This window comes from Cavia porcellus, unplaced genomic scaffold, assembly GCF_034190915.1.
Source record: "Cavia porcellus strain 051 isolate PalLab524CR breed Dunkin Hartley unplaced genomic scaffold, mCavPor4.1 scaffold_22, whole genome shotgun sequence".
NCBI classification, from domain to species: domain Eukaryota; kingdom Metazoa; phylum Chordata; class Mammalia; order Rodentia; family Caviidae; genus Cavia; species Cavia porcellus.
The window spans coordinates 32803946-32824395 of NW_026947505.1; the positions used below are offsets into that span (position 1 = coordinate 32803946).

General features: G+C 36.6%; 1 protein-coding gene across 1 annotated transcript in view; it reads left to right on the top strand.

Annotated features, from left to right (window-relative positions):
* Positions 1–3895: 3895 nt before the first annotated feature.
* The window catches only part of Ppil4 (peptidylprolyl isomerase like 4), a 40754-nt gene continuing 24199 nt past the window's right edge, over positions 3896–20450 (top strand). Inside the window, exons 1-9 of the mRNA XM_003466348.5 lie at positions 3896–4052; positions 9606–9673; positions 9761–9825; positions 10074–10191; positions 11626–11768; positions 12587–12683; positions 13268–13384; positions 16722–16846; positions 19327–19393. Coding sequence (XP_003466396.1) covers positions 3983–4052; positions 9606–9673; positions 9761–9825; positions 10074–10191; positions 11626–11768; positions 12587–12683; positions 13268–13384; positions 16722–16846; positions 19327–19393 — 870 coding nt within the window. The 5' untranslated portion in view covers positions 3896–3982. The remainder of the gene's footprint in view (positions 4053–9605; positions 9674–9760; positions 9826–10073; positions 10192–11625; positions 11769–12586; positions 12684–13267; positions 13385–16721; positions 16847–19326; positions 19394–20450) is intronic.

Sequence of the window (20450 nt, forward strand, 5' to 3'; positions counted from 1 at the left end):
AATAATAAAGGTCAACGTATTGAATGGTTTTATCCTAACATATACATATACATACACATACACATATGCTGTTTCTTTTAGCTTCTTACACTAATGAGACAATACGATATTGTTTGTCTTATTTGCTTCACTAATGAATATGGTCTCACATTACATCCATTTACCTATACAAGTCTCCAGATTATCCTTCTTTATGGATGAGTAGTTCTCTATTGTATAAAAATAGTATTTTTTTTCATCCATTCCTCAGTCATGGGGTATTTAGGTTGTTTCCAAGGTCTGGCTATTACAAATTATGCTGCTATAAACATGAGTGCACATATATTACTGTGGTATGATGTTTTTAATTCTTTTGGGAAGATAACCAGAAGAGGAATAGCTGGGTTCAATGGGTCCTCTAGCCCTAGTTTTTTTAGGAATCTCCACACTGATTTCCACAGTGTTTGCACATTCTGCATCCCACCAAGAGTAGAGAAGAGTTCCTTTTTCCCTACAGCTCCTTAAGCATTTGCTATTGTTTGATTTCTTGATAATAAGCAGAAAATGTATAATCTTATTTACCCATTACAGTATCATGTACAGTTGTTTGGCTGCCCTAAAGTTTCACTGTGTTCCATCTGTTTGTTTCTTTCCTGCTTCTGGAACTTTGAACAATCATTGAATTTTTTTTCATAGTGCTGGTGCTCAAACTCCAGACATTATGCATATTAGGCTACGAAGCTACATCTCCAGCCCAATCACTTTATACTGTCTGTATATAGTGTTGCCTTTTCTAGAATGTCATATAGTTGGAATCATACACTGTGTACTCTCCTCAGATTAACTTCTTTCACTTAGCAATATGTTTAAGTTTCATCCAAATCTTGTTGCTTGAAGGTTCATTTATTTGTGTGTGTGTGTGTGTGTGTGTGAGAGAGAGAGAGAGAGAGAGAGAGAGAGAGAGAGAGAGAGAGAAAGAGAGAGAGACAGACAGACAGATAGACAAACCGACAGACAGACAGAAAGACTAGGGAATGAACTCAGGGCAATCTACCACTTAACTACATCCCAGATTTTTTTGGAACAAGGTCTTGTTAATTTGCCTTTACTGACTTTTGATCCTCCTGTCTCAGCCTCTCAAGTAGCTTGGTTTATAGGTATGTATCACCACATATGGATCTTTTCATTCATTTTTAATGTTGAATAATATTACATTGGATTAGTGCACCACACTGTTCATTCTTTTTTTTTTTTTAACACACTGTTTATTCTTTAGCCTACTGAAGGACATTTTTCTTGCTTCCAGTTTGGCAGTTGTGAATAAAGTAACAATAAACATTTGTGCATTTTACTTATTTGAATAAATAACTAGATGCTTAACTGCTGCATAGCATGTGTCTTTGTTTTGTGTTGCTGTAACAGGGTACTTGAGACTGGTGCTTTTATTTTTTGAATGGAGGTCTACTTTGCCTATGTTGACTTTGAAGTCACTATCCTCCAGACTTGGTAGTAGCTTGGACTAGATGCATGTGCCACTACACCAGGTTAAGCTGGTAACTGATAGAGAAATTTAGTTCACAGTTCTGGAGGCCCAAGAGCATGACACTATCATTTTGTCAACTTCTAGCTAGAAGCCACATATTGTTCATATTTTGGCAAAGAAGCAGAAAGTTAAGTGGTGTACACAGAGCACCCATGTGGAAGAGAGGCTGATTTGCTTTATAGTCACCCAATTGCATGGTAACTTTTCCAGTGCAGAGACCTCACTCTCTCCTACAAGATGGCATTAATCCCTTTCAAGGGTGGTATATTGATGACCTAAATACTTTTCCCTAGATACCTTTTCTCAATACCATTATATTGAGCTTCCAGCTCATGAATCTTTCGAGAACAAACCATTTCTAAACCATAAAAGTAAGGCAAAACCATGGTCATCTTTGGAAGAAATTGTCAATCTGTTTTCCAATGTGGCAATCCAATTTGATATTTCCACTATAATCACTTCCACTATAATTCACTCCTTTAATTGCCAATATTCCTTTGTTCAACACATATTCATTTATGCATCTATGCCAACCTTTTATAGGCAGTAGGTATACAGAAGCAAACCTATCCTTCTGCTGTATATATTCTAGCTACAATGAACAAATATAAACAAATTCCTAAGTAGCATACTAGACGGTGAAGTAAGTACTATGGAGAAGCTGTATGGAGAGAAATAGAAATGTATGTAAATTTGGTTAGCAGATAAAAAGTTATTTGAAATTGTAAGGGTGAAAGCTGTTCAAACTACAACAGTCATTTATGCACAACCCTAACAAAATGGAATTGGAAGCTCATAAAAGAAGAGTTCTTAGGAGCACATGCATATAAAGAAAATTTCAAGAACTCTCTGAAAAGTTTGCGTGATTTTACTCAGTGACTACTTCTAAGAAGCATCTCTTTAGCAACTGTCTGTTCTATTAGACAGACACACCCTTCTTTACCTTTCTGATCATTGCTTAAAAATGACTTATGTGGGCTCGGGGTTTAGCTGAGTGGCTTAAGTGTCTGTCTGGCAAGCACGAGGTTGTAAGTTTGATCCCCAGTGGGGGGAAAAAAAAACAAAAAACAAAAAAATCCAACAACTTACGTAACCTTCATTTTAAATTAAAAAACCCCTTATCTTTCTTTGCTTACATAGGTTTATAATTTGACACAGTGTTTGAGAAGGGATTTGACAAAGTCCCTCAAAGAGGGGATGGGGATTCCAATTCACTCCACCCACATGGAAGGTTGTAAGTTTGCCTATCAGCGAGAAGGATACACAGTTTTATCAGGCAGAGTTATACAATTACAAACCCACAGAGGGTGGATGAGATAGGGAAGGAGCAAAAGAGGAAGGGGTGAACAGTATGATCTAGAATTGGGGTTTTTGTGGTCTTGGGACGGAGTCTAGGTTGGTGATTTAGCACAGACTTAACTTACAGGTGAAAGGCCTGGGCCTGATTTACAGGCTTACTGAACCTTTTAGACTCTTAGGATTTTGATGGGCCGTTGGGGAGTTTCTTGAAAGGGAAAGTAGCATTGTAATCTTGGGTAACTTCGTGTCTTGAACCTGCAATTTTCCTAAAAGTTCAACTTTAAAAATTAAGATTTTCCTCTTCTCCTTCTTGGATAGGAAATAGCAGTGTACACATACCAGATTTGCATATATGTGTAAAATGGCATGAAGAAGAACAATAGGTTTGGCCAGAATAGGGACTAAACTTTGTATGGAAAAATGTTATCAGGGTCCAAAACCCAAGTAGAGGCCAAAATAACTTTGCAAGTCTTCAAAGATAACAGCATTTATAACACTGGTGGAGGTTTTGGGCTGAAGCCTGTTTTTTAAGCTTGTGACACAAAGGCCTGGTCATCTGATGTTAATAAATCTAGCTCCTGGTCTAGCTATGATCAGCAAGAAAAAAACTCCTTAGGTTAATCATCTTTCTGTAAGCAAATTCCGTGTGTCTGGCCTGAGTGCGCGGGTACTACTGATTGAAGCCAGGACCTCCAGCAAGCCAGAGGCCTAACGTTTCCTACTTTACAGCGACAAGACTGAGGAGGAAGCCTTGGGACTCTTCCCCACAAGAAAGTGGGGCAGGACGTGGAGAAGGCGCACCCTGGTGGCTAAAAGAAGGGACCGCGTAGACGGTCACCCAGTTCTGGATATGGGCCAAAATGCACAAAAGTCTTACTCAGTGGCCCTTTTGAGCGACAGTCTTCTATGCAAGTCACCGACGACCGGCCAGGATTTTCAAAAGGCCCGCGCCTAGGCAAAACCAGCAGTACCCAACAACGCATTAAGACGGCTAGGGAGGAGTAGCCAGGAGCCAGGAGCCAGAAACGGGGGCGGTGGCGCCAAGTGATGACGTAACATAGATCGCGTCCAGGTGACGTTTGACGTAGACGACGCCGGGTTGCGCCTGTCACCTCCCTCCCCTCCTACTCTCGGAATTGGTTCTGAGGAGGAGCAGGCGCCATGGCGGTTTTGCTGGAGACCACTTTGGGCGACGTCGTTATCGATTTGTACACAGAGGAGCGGCCGCGAGGTGAGACCCACGTCCTGCTCAGCTCGGGCCGCGCCGCTAGCCTGCTTTTTCTCTGCACAACCCTTGGCGGCGTTGGGTGGAGCCTCTGATGCCCGCCATGGGGCTGTACTTAATGGGCCGTGGTTAGAAAAGTTTTTGTGAGATTTCGTTCATGAGCCGCTCTTGTATCCCGTTGGCCAGTCAAATGGAGGGCGCTGCAGTCATTAATTGCTTTTGGGATGCTTGAGTGATGGGGAATGTATATTGCAATACCAGTGGCTTTTGCGGCTTTGCTGTGCTTTATTTACTTGTGGAGAACACATCAAATGCTACTCGGTATGTAGTCAGTTGAGTCTTGAAGAAAGGTGGTAAGATTTGCACGGCTCAGTGAGTGGCTGACTCAGGATGGTTCACATCGCATCCTGCCTGGATGGAGGTGGGTGTTCACAGGTATAGACAGACCCTGCAGGGCACGGAGTTACACCCTATTCCAGGCGTCTTGTCCTTCAGGGTCTCGTTTTCCACTGAAGGTGAGATTGAGGGAGAGCCCGTTTTAGCTTTGTAAGTTTTGTAGTAGTACATTGTGTGAGTTGCTATGGAAAAAGGAGGGCGTAGGGAGAAGGAAAGCAACTAGATTGTAGGGCATTTCAGCAAGCTCTTTCAGATAGGACTGGGAACGAGGGATTTCCTAGCAATTTACTTGGAATTGTTTGGAAACATCAAGTGGTGTGACTGGAAGTAATGAGTCAGGTCCTGAAAATCCTCTGTGCCCTACAGGTCACCAGTCTTTGAAGGTTTTAAAAGCAGAATTGAAGCTTGGGGTTGCTTTGGGAAGAAAGTAGGCAGCAGGTAGAGAATGTATCAGTTGGAGGAAGCAGAGACTTGAAGAGCTTAGTTACAGTAAGGGTCTTGCTGCTATGGAATGGAGTCCATCAGAGAGGATGTAACAAGCTGTAACAAGCTGGCACCTTTTCCTTCCATACACTTTCTCCCCACTCAGCTATTCCGCATTCCCCAAAAGCACTTTATATTCTACCATGATCCTTGCCATTCTTTGCTATTTCTCTGCCTCACGTTGCTTTCCATTCTTGTCCTCCTGGCCAACCTTTTACTTACTTAGGTCTCAAATCAAGCATGATCTCTGCTTTGCAGTGCTCCCTTCTAGAGTTAGATCTGCACTCATTATTTCATTAAATCACGTGACAGTTATTTTATTATAAAGTTTACCTTTCGTCTTGGAATTACTTCCAAGTCTTGTCTTCTCTAAAGAATGTACTCCAGGGAGAGCAGGAAGTACCTGAATTTTATCTCTGTATCTTGAGTACAATCTCTATCACTTTGAGGGCACACACTAAGGTTCATATAGTTACTGATAGACTGAAAGGTATTGTGGTAGGACTCTGTGCAAGTGATAAAAATCTAAAACTAGCTTAAGTAAAATAATTGCTTTATGTTATTGGGGTAAACTTGACTTTCTGAATAGCTGAAGTTAGAAGTTTAAAGAGCGTTTTAGCGCATTGTTTTTCTTTTGGTTTTGCTTTCCTTGGAGCTCTTTTGACACACTCTCCATGCAGTGCAGCACCTTCAAAAATGAATAGATCTCCTGGCCCAGAGTTGTGAGAAACTAAAGGAGAGATAGATTTCGTCTCTTCTAATATGCAGTGATTTTACAATTAGCATTCACCACCTAAAATACAACTGTATTCTATGTGTACATATTTGTAAGCATATAATTGGAAATTACTTACATTTTATCTACTTTTCATTGAGTAGTAACATACCTAGACTTATCCTTTTTTATTTATTAGAAAAAAATAAAAATATACCAGGGTAGGGAAAATTCTGTTCTGTAATTAAGTTTCTTGCATTGATGACCATCTTCACCTATGGTTCTCAGCAGTGGGTATCAGCCAGGCAGGCTTTCTTCCTTTCTTCTTCCCTTTCTTCTTTATTGCATTTCTGTCTCCCTTTCTGCTTCCCTCCCTTCCTCTCCATGCTTGTGCTGGGAATTGAACCAGGCTCTCAGGCTTGCTGGGTAGCTAGGTAGGCACTCTACCACTGAGTTACATCCCTCACTCCTGGTTTAATTTATAGTACTTTTACCACCACTGGATTTATTTAATCTGAAATTAGTTCATTATGTAGCTATAAAAAATGATTTAAAAAAACAGAAGCACAAGTCATTATTACATCATAAAAAATTAACAATATCTTGGTATCATTTAAACTTTCCTGTCACCTCATAAATACAAGTTGGTAATTTAAATTAGCTCATCAAGACCTACATAGTAGTGGATAGATCTCTTAACTTTTTTTTTTTTTTTTGGTGAGACAGGGTCTTGCTATATAGTTCGAGCTGGCCTTGAGTCACTCACTATACATCCCAGGTTAGTCTTGAATTTGTGACAATCCTCCTGCTTTAGCCTCCCAAATTGTGGGATTACAGGGGTGTGCCACCATGCCTGGCATTAGGTATTTTTTAAATTTTTATCTACCCCCCCTTTTTTTTTCCTTTAACACTTTTTGAGAAAGAATCCAAGTCTTTGTCTACAGAATATCTCCAGTTTCATTTTGTCTGATTTTTTTTTTTTTTTTTCTCGGAAAGGATCTCACTAAGTAGTTCAGGCTGGCTTTGAAATCACTGTGTAGCCCAGGCTGATCTCAACTTTTGGTGATCCTTCTGCCTCAGCCTCCCAAGTGCTGGGATTCCAGGCACCAGGCCCACCTGGCTAATTCTTTCTTTTTTATGTCTTTTAACATATTCCTTTATCTCTTTCATTTCCTAAAAATTGCTACTTAGATTGAGTCTTGGTCAGAGTCAGATTTAGTGTTTAGGGCAAGAATATTTCTATAAGATAGGGTGCACTTGTGGATGCATCACATCCAGGAGACATTAGATATCTGTGTTGCTGTTTTTAACATGTTATAATTGGTCAGTGGGTTTAGGCCTTGTCTACTTTATAAGTGCTTCCATCAGCTTTTCATCTACAGATTTTGGCAGCCATTGATGATTATTGCCTAGGTGCATTATTTTTGTTGTCTTGTAAAAGGACTACTCTTGCTTGTGAGCTGAGAAATATACTCATGAAAAATAACTGAAAGGTGTATATTCAAGACTTTACAACATTTCTCTGCCTTTTTCACTGTTATTCTGTGATACCTGAATATTACGGAAAGACTGGTTTTTTGGACATCCCTCCCTCAAAAAACATTTAAATTCGCACTTTCATGTTTTTTCATAATAAATTCCTAATATGAAATTACTTTTTGCTCTCTGTTTGTCCAGTTCTTTTTTTCTCCAGTTCTTATATAAGTGACCCATAAAATTGTACATATTTATGAAGAGCTGTGTGATAATTTGATACAATCCAGTTCTTTTAATGCTTACTATAGGCTTCTATGAGGTCTCCTAATTTCTTTTTTTTTTTTTTTGTCTTTTTCCTTTTTGTCGGTACCAGGGATCGAACTCACGACTGCCTGCTTGCAAGGCAGGCGCTTATGCTGCTGAGCTAAATCCCCAGCCCCTAATTTCTTTTTTTTAATATAACGGTTTTATTTTAAAGGTAGTGAAATCCAACAAAACAAGACAGAACAAAGCCAATTAAAAGAATGCAGCAAAGTTGGTACAAAACTTTAAAGCAGGATACCAGAAAAACAATAATAGCTACCATAGTGTATCTTGGTATCTTCACAATAGTTGTCCATTCCATCAGGTATAGCAAAATCAAACCAAAAACATGACACAATAAAATCAATCAAAGCAGAATATTGAATAAAGCAAAACAATCAGAACAAAGCAAAACAGTGAAAACAATATTGAATTTCAACGACAAACTAGAAGGATATTCCCTGTATTTGCTATATTGCATATTATCATCCTAGAGGCCAAAAGATGCTCAGAACAGCTAACTCCAGGTCTGCATAATCAACCCAACAATATAAGTATTTAGTTGCTTTATCAACCTTAGTTGCTATCAACTCAGCCAGTACTCCAAACTAGTGGGTTGCTGAGGGTGGAGTGGGGGACGGGATACAGACATAGACATGGACATCGTTTGATTCTCAACCTGTACATTGGTAGGCTCACGGGAGGCCTTGACTTTTATCTCCCCTAGAGCCCATACTGCTTGCACAGCTTACCAGGATGGCTGCCCCGTTGATTTCTTGGTTGGTCCCCAAGTCCCAGCATCTAGGTCTCCTAATTTCTTAAGCTAGAAACATTTCTTTAAACTCTTACGGTACTTTAAAAACTACTTTTTATCATTTTACTATTTCAATGGCACAGGTGGTGTCATTGTATAGACCTAGCGTTATGTTTATGTTCAACTGTAAGTAACCTAGTTTAATAAAAGCTCCTTGAGGGCAAGGATTGCCTCATGTATCTACCGTCTGTTTTCTTTTTCTTTTTTTTTTTTTTTGGTCTTTTTCATCGGTACTGGGCATCAAACTAACGAACACCTACTTGCAAGGCAGGTGCTTATGCCACTGAGCTAAACTCCCAGCCCATTTTTTTTTGTCTTTTTCATTTTTATCGGTACCGGAATCGAGCTCACAACCGCCTGCTTGCAAGGCAGGTGCTTATGCTGCTGAGCTAAACCCCCAGCCCCTACCGTCTGTTTTCTGACTTCGTGTCTTAAGTCTTGTGTGTCTCTTTGTGACTAACCTATCAATCAGTAGAATGCAGGGACCATTGCTTATGGGATTTGTGATGGCAGTGCCAAGCATCTGGAAGGTAAAATGTTTGTGAACTGAGTGAACAAATTTCTATGAGAAGCCTATTTACACTAAATACAGATTTTTGTTGGGTATTGTAGTATCTGTAATCCTAGCACACAGGAAGTTTGAGGCAAAATGTCAAAATTTCAAATCTTGCCTGATGAAGTTCGTAACTCAGAGAGCTCAAAATAAAAGAATAAAAAAAGGCTGGGGATATAACTCAGTGCAAAGGCTTTGGGTTTAGTCCCCAGGAGTCCTCCCCCACCATGGACTTTTGTGATGTATTTTCTAATTATTGTTAAAAAAAAAAAAGTCCCTAGAGGTCTGATTTTCTCTATTTTATGTAATGTGTACTTATTTTCATATATTCTGCTACATCTTTTCCCATCATAGTGCCCTCTTTAATCATCTGTTTTTCTTTTAATAAACCCAAGCCATCAAATGATTGATTGTTTATCTCATGATGATAAATAATAATTTCCTGCATTATTCAGATGCCCAAAAAGTCCTAAGATAAAGAAAATAAATGGATAATTTAAAATATTGCCTTTTAAAAGGCTCATTCCCAATTTATTTTATTTTGTTTGTTTATTGTTTTGAGACAGTCTCACTCTGTAATTCAGGCTGGCCCTGAACTCGTGGCAATCCTCCACCCTCAGCCTCCCCTGAGTGCTGGGATTATAGGCATGTACCACTATGCCTGGCTGCATAATAGCTTTGTACACTTAACTTTTTTTTGATCCTTTTAATAATTTAGAAATTAAATTATACCAGCTGTGTTAGTATGAAATTGAATTTGCTTGTTTACAGTTGAATTTGTGGATTACTGTGGTAAATGTAGTGTTTACTTTCTTTCAGCTTGCCTGAATTTCCTGAAGTTGTGTAAAACAAAATATTATAATTATTGCCTTATTCACAATGTACAGGTGAGTTGGTAGGTATTAGTCATGTCCTTTGTTTTTAGAACCATCTAGCAAATTCTATGAATCAATAAAGAATCCTATATATTATAGAGGGATTTTATCATACAAACTGGCGATCCTACGGGTACTGGCCGTGGAGGAGAATCAGTTTTTGGGTAAGTTCTTTTATTTTTAATTGAAAAATAAAAATAATTAAAAAAATAGAACTCTGTATGGTTTCATTATCATTTTAAAATGTATTTCAACTGTAGAGTTTTTCTTGTTTCCTAAATGTTTATATCAAAAATAAAATATTTTGAATCATAGTAATATTTTTATAAATAGTTGCTAACATTGTATTTCATGCTACTTCTGTGTTTTACTTTGAGAATACTAATGTTTTATAACCTTACTGTATTTTCAGTCAACTGTATGGAGATCAGGCAAGCTTTTTTGAGGCAGAAAAGGTGCCAAGAATTAAGCACAAGAAGAAAGGCACTGTGTCCATGGTGAACAATGGCAGTGATCAGCATGGATCTCAGGTTAGAAAATGGATATTTGATGAGCTTTGCTTACAAATGAAGAACTGGGAGGAACCTACAAAGTTATCTCTTTAATTATTTAGTAATGAGAGTATATAGTCAAAGATGTTTTTATTTATTTATTTTTTCAGATCAATTTGACTTTAATTTTGATTATTTTAAAGATAGTAAAATACAACAAAACAATGCAGAAGAAAGCCAGTCAAGACAAGGCAGTGAAACTGGGACAGAACTGCAGAGCAGGATACCGAGATAACAGTAATTGGTATTATAGTATATCTTGTTGTCTTCACAATAGTTGTCCATTCCATGAGGAATGGACAAAATCAAACCAAAAACAGACACTAGAAAACCAATCAAAACAGGATATTGAATAGAGCAAAATAATCAGACCAAAGCAAAACAGTGAAAGCTATCTTGGCCTTTAAAGAAAGATAGAAAGAAATCCCCCATATTTGCTATATTGCATATGGTCATCCTCCTAAGAAATGTTCAGACCTCTGGCCTCATAGCTACATGATCAACCCAACAATATAAGCATTTAGTTGCTTTATGTATCTTAGATGCTATCAGCTCTGGCTGACCATGAAACCATCCAGTTGCTAGGTTTGATTCTCAGCCTAATGGCCCATAAACTTGCGGGAAACACTGACTTACTCTCTTGCTAGTGCCACTTACCAGGAAGGATGGCCATAGTCAAAGATATTTTTAAAAGCATTATTGGGCTGAGAGTGTAGTGCAGTTGTGCAAGGTGTGCTTTAATGTGTGCAAGGCCCTAGGTTCAATCCTCAGCACTATAAAGCAAAACAAAACAAAACAAAACACTATTTTCTCATCATGTAAGCCACGCCCATTGTGAGGAAACTAGAAAATACAAGAGAGGGCAAAGCAGAAAGTAACATTGACTACAGTCTCATCACCCATGAATATTACTGGTCTTATCTGTGGCCTGTTTACTTTTAGCATTTATTACTTATTTTAAAACATATTGAGCATCTTTCATTCATTGTATTGTATAATCCTCACAACAACTGTTAGTGTAGATGCTTTTATTTTTCACTCTTCTTGCCTGAGGAAGTTGGGCCATGGCTTGTCCAAGTATTTTAAACAATTGGGAGTATCTGTGTATTGATATTTTGTATATAAAGTTTGTGGTTTTGTTTCGTTTTTAAGAAAGGATCTTACTATGTAGTCCAGGCTGGCCTTGAACTCACAGTGATCCTCCTGCCTCAGCCTCCCAAATGCAGGGATTGCAGGCATGTGCCACTATGCCCAGCTCTAAAATTCATGTTTTTATTTAATCCTACTAACAAGTATGTGAGAATTGGCAAATAAATGGAGTCTTGCTTTTGTGTATTTTTTGCCTGTTTTTCAGTGATTTTAGAGTTGTATATATTTTTAATATTTATAGTGTTATGTGTCTTTTTTGTATAGTTTCTTATTACTACAGGAGAAAATCTAGATTACCTTGATGGTGTTCATACAGTGTTTGGTGAAGTGACAGAAGGCATGGACATAATTAAGAAAATTAACGAGACCTTTGTTGACAAGGATTTTGTACCATATCAAGATATCAGGTATGGTTACAATTTAATATCTTGCTTGTACTATAATGGCTTAATATTGTGGCTTTTGATATGTAGTGGCCTGGATGAGAGTAGTATGCATAGGACTAGTTTCTGAAAAATTCTAAAATGTGGTTTAATACAAGATGGTAAGAGTCTTTTTACAAAGATTTTATGCTTGTACTAATTATAATTGCTTACATTGGGAAATATTTCTGTTTTAGTTTTTAAAATGCAGATTATTTAGAAATTGGTTGAAAGTACTAAGATTCAGACATTTACATCTTAAGGTAATGCAGTTACAATATTAATAAAAAGCAATATTCATCAAAGTATACTGTAGATTAGTAATATCTGTGTGCTATTTGCAGCTTTTTGGCATTAGAGACACTGTCTTACTTACTTTTCTTGTTGCTGAGACAAAATATGGACACCTAAGGTTAAAGAAGGGAACGTTTATTTAGCTTGCTCACAGTTTGTAAGAGGTTTCAGTTCATAGTGGCTGTCTCTAAGATAGGATGGCTAGCACAGGGGCACCTCATCATGGCAGCGGAAGATACCAAAAGCAATAGGAGAGGAGGGGAGAGTAAGCTTCTTTCCCTCCTTTATATTGTATGTAGACTACTTGCCCTAGGATGGGGGGGGGGTGGCATTCACACCCTTAATCCCAGCATTGGAATCATTGAAACTGGATTCATTTACCTCAGAAAAGCCTACCTCTCATGAAGCGTGAGGCATTGCAGAAAGATCTAGACACCAACCATAATATAGGAAAATAAAATACAGATTCTGAAAAAAATGTAACATTTGACTTGGATTTGTTTTGTAAGGATAAATCATACAGTGATTTTAGATGATCCATTTGATGACCCTCCTGATTTATTAATCCCTGATCGATCACCAGAACCCACAAGAGAACAGTTAGATGTAAGTAAAGTCTTCTAATTGAATATACATGTATATTAACAATATAATGATTTAGCTTATAGTTATTAAGACTTCATAGTGATTGTCTTGCTTGAGCAATTAAACAAGTTTTATTGTCTAACTCTAGTTTAGTGAATAGCTTTAAAACGAAATTAGACTATCATCTTGTGAGGGAAATTTTCAGCTGAGGTTACTTTGGAGTCAGGGTGGAACCCAAATATTTCTGTGGAGTAGCGCAGACTGTTTCCTCATGTATTTTAACCTATTGATTTCTGCTTATAAGACTTTCTCACAGCTGAATTTATGGTTGAGATTAGTGCTCATTTTAAAGATCATTTATCTTCTCCTTTCAGTACCTAGTTGAATAAAACTAATAGCTATGTAAATGTTTATTTTGATTTTATAATAAATCAGAGGCCCAACCTGGCTAGTATACAATTAATTTAAATCAGTTTTCTTGTAAATTTGTTGCAGTTGCTATTGAAGCACATTTGGTGAAACTAAGAATAAATCATAGGTCTTCCAGGTTTCTCAGATTTTGTTTATTCTTTAAATATGTATTATCAGTAAATTCTACCTTGCAGAGTGGTCGAATAGGAGCAGATGAAGAAATTGATGATTTCAAAGGAAGATCAGCTGAAGAAGTAGAAGAAATAAAGGCAGAAAAAGAGGCCAAAACTCAAGCTATTCTTTTAGAGATGGTAAGACAATTATCTTTTTTTCAAATAATTGTTTTGTAGCATTCTTGGCACAATTTTTGACTCTTGTCTTAAAATAGTAAAAACAGTGAAGAGTTATTTTTCTGGATTAAATTTTATAGGCATAATAACACATGAGGGTAAACAAATTTGGACCTAGGTACCTGTTTTAAAAATGGGGAGTGGGTATCTAATTTATAAATACTGCTTTTATTGTTTTATCTTTCTGAGACAGGGTCTTGAAATGCAGTTTAGGCTAGCCTTGAACTTCGTAACCCAGGCTGGTCTTGAACTCACAGTGATTCTCCTGTCTCAGCCTCCCAAATGCTGGAATTACAGGCATGTGCCACCATGCCTGGCTTTAAGACTGAATTTTATGTAAATTATTGTGCCACTCAAATACTGAGATTAAATGATGGAATAGGGATTGGAGATGTAACTTCATGGTAGAGTGCTTAGCATGTGCAAGGATTTCGGTTTAATCTGTAGCCCCCAAATACAAAATATATGTATGCATAGTAGAACAATAGTTGGAGAGTAAAATAAATCAGGATAGAAACTGATCACTCTAAAATATACTTTCTCTATATTACTAATAGTATGTAGTTAATTTGGAGAATAATTATTTTGATCTATTTTGAATTTATATTAGCATCACTAGTCTAAATAAATATATACCAAGGCTATAATTTCAAAACCTTTAGTGAAACAAAACAAAAAAAATTTAAAATGTACCTTTTAAGGCAAACACTCTATATCTAAGAATATGTGCGTGACCTGAGTAGCTCCAGATGTTTACCAAGAGGAAGGATGGTTAGAGGATGAGAAAAATAAAGGCGAGATGAAAGCTGGGGACCTTTCTTACCTGATGGGGAAGAAAGGAGCTACTTCCTCACTCTAGGGGTGTTTATTTAAACAATTAACAATTTAAGGTTACGTGACACCCCATTGCCTAGTACTCTGCGTGTGTAGCAACCTAAGGGCCTGAATTTTGGGGGCCAGTGTCACTTGTTTTTGTGGCTTGACCTGGGCAGTCTTTGTTCTCTGATCTAGCTGGCCAGCTCCCGCAGGTGTGTTGAATTTCCAGCTTCAGTGGTGGCTTCTAACAAATATTAACCTAGAACAATGAATACCAACGGAAACTTTAAGAAAATTACTAGATTTAGAAGAAAGAGCTTTTGTGTAACAGTCCAAAAGAGTAAGAGACTACTAAGAGAAAGATTACTAGATTATCATTCTTTTCAACAACAGACCTTTAGGACATTTATTACCGGAAGAGAAAATGGATTAGCTGGGTATTGTGGCACATGCCTATATCCCAGCACTGAGAGGCAAGAATATTGCTGTGAGTTTGAGGCCGGCCTGGACTAGCTAGAGAGACTCTGCCTCAAAACCAAACCAAATGAAACCAAACCAGCCAACCAACCAACCAACCAACTAAAAACAGGATTAATGTTTCTGAAGCTTTCTGTTTTTAGGTAAATTTAAGCTTATGGGAAAATGTGTAAAATTTTTTTATATATTTTACCAAGATTCACCAATTTTTAACGTTTTACTACATTTGCTTGTTTGTTCTGGTTACACATGTACATAAGCAAACATTTTGTTTTTTACTATTTGAAAGTACGTTGCCTATCAGTTTCCTTTATTTTTTTAGTTACGGTGAGTCCTAAGGGCAACAGTAGCCTATTTATGGTACAGTTATCAAAATCAGGAAATTCAAATTAGTTTTTAAGTTTTTCTTCTTTTTTGTTTTCTTGAGATAGGGTGTGGCTATGTAATTTGTGCTGTTTTGAACTCACTGTGTAGTCCAGTCTGGCCTCGAACTCACAGTGCTTGCTCTTCCTGTCTCATCTTCCTCAGTGCTAGGATTATAGGCAGGTGCCCTCTAACCTGTCTAAATGGCTCATGCAAATATAATTTTTTCACAGTAAAAGCAATACCATCATCTTTCTCACTGTTCCTTTACTGGTTCTTCAGTAGAAAGTAGTATGTTCTACTTAGTGCAGTAGCTGACTTGTGAAATGGACTTTGTTTTGGTTAAAGTAGAAGGCCAGAGGTTGAGAATTTAAGAAAGAAAACTAGAAACACTTTTCAGGAATTGCTCCTTTTTTTTTTTCCTTTTTTTTTTTTTTTTTTTTGGAGAAAAGGTCTCCCTGTGTAGCCCAGGGTGACCTCAAACTAATGGTGGTCCTCCTGCCTCTGCCTCAGCCTCTGGAGTGTTGGGATTATAGGCATGTCCTACCATACCAAGCAAATCTTACATACTAAGCAATAATGTGGAATGACTTGGGCAGTATGAATCATAGAAAGTTAGGTTCGGTATGATATTTTTCAAAAGTTCAAAAATAAATCTAAACAATAAGTTCTTTAGGAATGTGTATATATGGTGGTAAAATCCTAAAGATACTCCAGAGAATATCCCCAAAAGAAAGTTAAAAAGCTGGATATTTATAATCTGTAGTGACAGGCTGAAAACTCTTTCATCGAGGACTGTTTTAGTTCTTATATTAGGTAGGTTGTTTTTATCTAGGTGCTCTTTATTTCTTTGCTTCATTAATTTAGATACTTTACATACTTTTTTATAAAAAAATGGAAAAAGTAATTAAAAAGTAAAAAAAGTAATTAAAATTGGTTGTTCGAAGATAGATCTCATTTCAAATTCCACCTCTGGTGTACTCTTTGCCCTTGGGCAAGTTATTTCCCTACTCCTCTTGAGTTTCATGTTTTTTAAAAATTGAATTTGCAGCGTGAGTTGCTTGCTTTTTTTCTTTCTTTCTTGTACTGGATATTGAACTCAGGGTCTTGCATTTGCCAGGGAGGCACTTTTGCTGCTGAGCTATTTGCCAGGCAGAGTTGTTTTAAGAACTAGCAGTAATGGGACTGGGCACGATGACACTTGCCTTTAATGGCAGCACTCAGAAGCTGAAACAGAAAGATCGCAAGTTTAAGCCCATCTTGGGTAATTCAGTGATTTAGCAGATGCTATTTCAAAATGGGAAAAAATAAAAGGGACTGGGGTTGTGTGAAATCTCTGGGTGTTCAGTTCCTAGTACTGCAAAAAAACAAAAAAAGAATTGGCAACAGTGCATTTGGAGGGTTTATATGTGGTATTTGTACAAAGTATGGGTTAGGTAATTGTTAGGTATTAATATTGTTAATATCAAGAATGTATAGTTTCAAATTTTCAAATCTTTAGATTTCTTTTCCTGAGCCTGCAGTGGTTTATGATATAAACATCATTGTTCTAGGGCCATTGGTGTTGAAGGCTTGGATGAGGTATTTAGAGTGGAAACTAAATAAAGGAATTGATTTGTATCCTTGCTCATTTATAATTCAGGTGGGAGACCTACCTGATGCAGATATTAAACCACCAGAAAATGTGCTGTTTGTGTGTAAATTGAATCCGGTGACTACAGATGAGGATCTGGAAATAATATTTTCAAGATTTGGCCCAATAAAAAGGTAATGGCTAGAGTTAGTGAATGAGAAATTTAGTAATATCTAAGTATTAGTCGATAGTTTTCTAATGACACTTTTGGTGAATCTCTAAAGTTTGGGTGAATTTAGTAATGTTGAATTTTTGTAGGTAAGTGGACAGTTGAGAAGAAAAGTATAAGTACACATGTGTGCACACGCGTGTGCACACACACACACAGACTAAATATTTAAATGATTCTCCAAGTCCTGACAAACATTTTTACCTTAAAACAGGAAATGAGGGGAGTGATTCAAGTTTAGTTCTGTAATATTTTCAAGAGTATTCTTTAATATTTAAAATATCTCATTTAATCAACTAAACTTATCAGCAATCTAAGTAAAATTTAAACTTTCCAATATTTTTCTTTTGATTATCTCTGCATTATTTAATAAAGCAAAATTAAATAATGTTACTATTTCAGTGAGAAAGTGGAACTGTTTTGTAACTAATAAAAATTATTATGTTTAGGATTTTCTTTCAAGTTTTTAAGATGATTGTATGATGCATGGAGAAAGAGACAAACCAGTTGCCTTCAACTTCAGCTGACTGGCCCTTTCACTTGGTTGTTAGATGGTGGATAAGTTCTATGTAATAGCTATACATACAGTGTTAAATTTGGAGTCAGTTTATATTAAAATTCCAAAGCATAGATTTATTTATATATGTATGGATATACATATATTATTCTAAAGTAACATATCCTACAGTTTGTCTATATTTGGGCTAGAATTATGATTGAGAAAATTTTAGCAGTGGTTTATTTTTATTAAAGGAAAGTTAACTATTTTAATTTGATTTAAAAAATGTTTTCTTTTTGATACCGGGATTGCCAGGCTGGCACTTATGCCACTGAACTAAATCTCTGGACTTTTTTTTTTTTTTTTTTAATTTAAGGAGAAAAAGAAAAAAACAGAAAAAGGGTACAAGTAATACAAAATTTAAAAAATAAACAGTAAGAAATCACTAGTTAATAGATTACATATTCTCATCTTAGAAATAGTTGTTCAAGTTACAAAATTAAAGCATATAAAGTGGACTTTCAAACAGTGAGAGTGCAAACAGTTTTGTTCAATGATCCAAAAAAACTCAGTAGTATGGTTATCTATCTTATACACTTAAACATATATGCAGTTATATACTTTAGAGCACTTCCTTTTCTTTTCTTTTGTACAATGACAATTACACATTTGGGTTTTATTACTCCCACAGTTCTTATTTTTTTTGAAGAGAGTAAAACCAAATGTGACATATCAGAACAGAGTCAGTCAAATCAAAAGGATGGACATAATAGATAATGTAAAAACAAATACAAGGTGATCAACAATGATTACCATACTGGCTCTTGCTATTTTAAGAAGAATTGCCAGTTATAATAAAATTGAACAAAACAGTAAAGAATAAAACCAAAGCATTGGCGACATTACAGGACTTTAAAAGAAGGTAATAGTCAACCAGAATGGGCATCATAATGAATCTTATTGTCTTCACAGTTGTTGCCTATACTTTCGAACTTGGTACTATCAAGCAAAGCAGAATAGGGGATAATCAGTCAAAACAAGATGGTGAAGGCAATACAAGATTTCAAATCAAGTTAATAGGAAATCAAAGTAGGTTACTATAATGTATCCTGCTATTTTTTTATTTTTCCCTTAATTAAAAAGATAAAAATAAAAAAATAATTTAAAAAAAGGGGGGGATTGAGATAAAAGAGGACATAACAAAATAGCACAGGTCAGAACATAACCATTTAAGCAAAATAGTGTTTCACACAAGATATCCTGACATAAAAATAGTTACCATAGTGTCTCTTTCCTTGAAATCTTTGAGTATAACTTCGTATACTGTAGCACCAAACATATCAAGACACTATAAAACTATTCAAGAGAATGACATTATTACAGGGTATTTAGAACCCATTAACAGAAAATGAACAATGGTTTCTGTATAATCTCCTTGTCTATAAAAGTTTTTGCTTGTATTATCATATATAATAAAATCCAATAAGATACAACCTTTTAAGACCGATGGAGGCAGAAGAATACAAGTTTGATGGGACTTCAAAACAAGATGATACTAAATCAGCACTAGCTATTATGATGTCTTGTTTTCTCCAAAATAGCTATTCCTACCATCCAATCTTCTCTGCCTCATTTCTGTTGAACTCTTTTTCTGTCGTTGGTTGAATCTCTGGACTTTTTAAAATATTTTAATTTTATGCTTCTTTTAGTGTTTAGAGAGTATGGGACTACAGGCCTACGATGGGCATTTAGAGTAGAATTCAGATAATTTAGTTATTGGATTAATGAACTATTTTAAAAAAAGAATTGTTATTGAAGAAATTGGAGACATATAGATCCCTGAGTTTAACTTTGTCATTTAATAACTGACTTATTTTGTTCTTTGATTTTGAACAGTGAGAGTGAACAGTTTTTACTTTAAATCACTTTATAAAACTGTCTTTTAGTTGTGAAGTTATCCGAGATTGGAAAACAGGAGAGTCACTCTGTTACGCTTTCATTGAATTTGAAAAGGTATGTCATAATCTGGATATTTTAGGGGGTTTTTTGGCTTTTAAAATTTTTTTTGTGTGTATGTAGCACTGAAGTTTGAGCCTAGGATGTCATGTTAGACAAGTACTCTACCACTGAACTGTATCCTAAGCCCTCTTTTTATTTTGAAAAGGCCTTACTGAGTTGTGTAGGCTGCCACTTTTGAACTTGGCCATCTGCCTGCTTCAGTCATCCAAATAGCTGGGATTACAGGCATGTGCCCCTGTGCTTTATTTATTTATTTATTTATTCATTCATTCATTCACTCAGCACAGGTGATTGACTACAGAGCTTTTATACTGAGCTGTATATGATTATTATTGGTGTTATTATTATTATTATTTCATCTTTTTGAGACAGGGACTCACTATGTAGTTCAAGCTGGCCTTGAACTCACTTTGTAGGCCAGGCTTGTCTTACTTGTAACAATCCTCCTGCCTTAGCCTCCCGAGTGCTGGGATTATGGACATGAGCCACAATGCCCAACAATTTTTGTATTTTTTGAGATAGCGTCTCACTACGTAGTTCAGCCTGACCTTGAACTTATGTAGCCCAGGCTGGCCTTGAACTCATGGAGGTATTGGCTGTCTTAGCCTCTGGAGTGCGGGGATTACAGATATGTACCACCATGCCCATCTGATGTCCCCAGCTCTTTTTAAATTTATTTATTTTTTGAGACAAGGTCTTACTATATAGTCCAGACTCACCTTGAACTCGCTGTGTAGCATAGGCTCACGTTGAATTTACAGTGATTGTCCTGCCTCAGACTTCCTTGTGCTGGGCTTACAGGCATACACAACCATGTCTAGCTTTTTAAATGCAGAGATGGGATTTTGCTACATTGCTAAGTTTTGTCTGTCTTTTTTTTTTTCTGAAGTTACCTGGGTGGGTACTGAACTTGTGATCTTCATATTTCAGTCTCTTGAGTAGCTGGCATTATAAGCATGTGCTACTGTGCCTGGCTAGTTCATTTTTATATGGCATTAAATGTGAAAAACTATAAAACTCTCTTTAGTTTCTAGGATTGCATTTTGTTTAG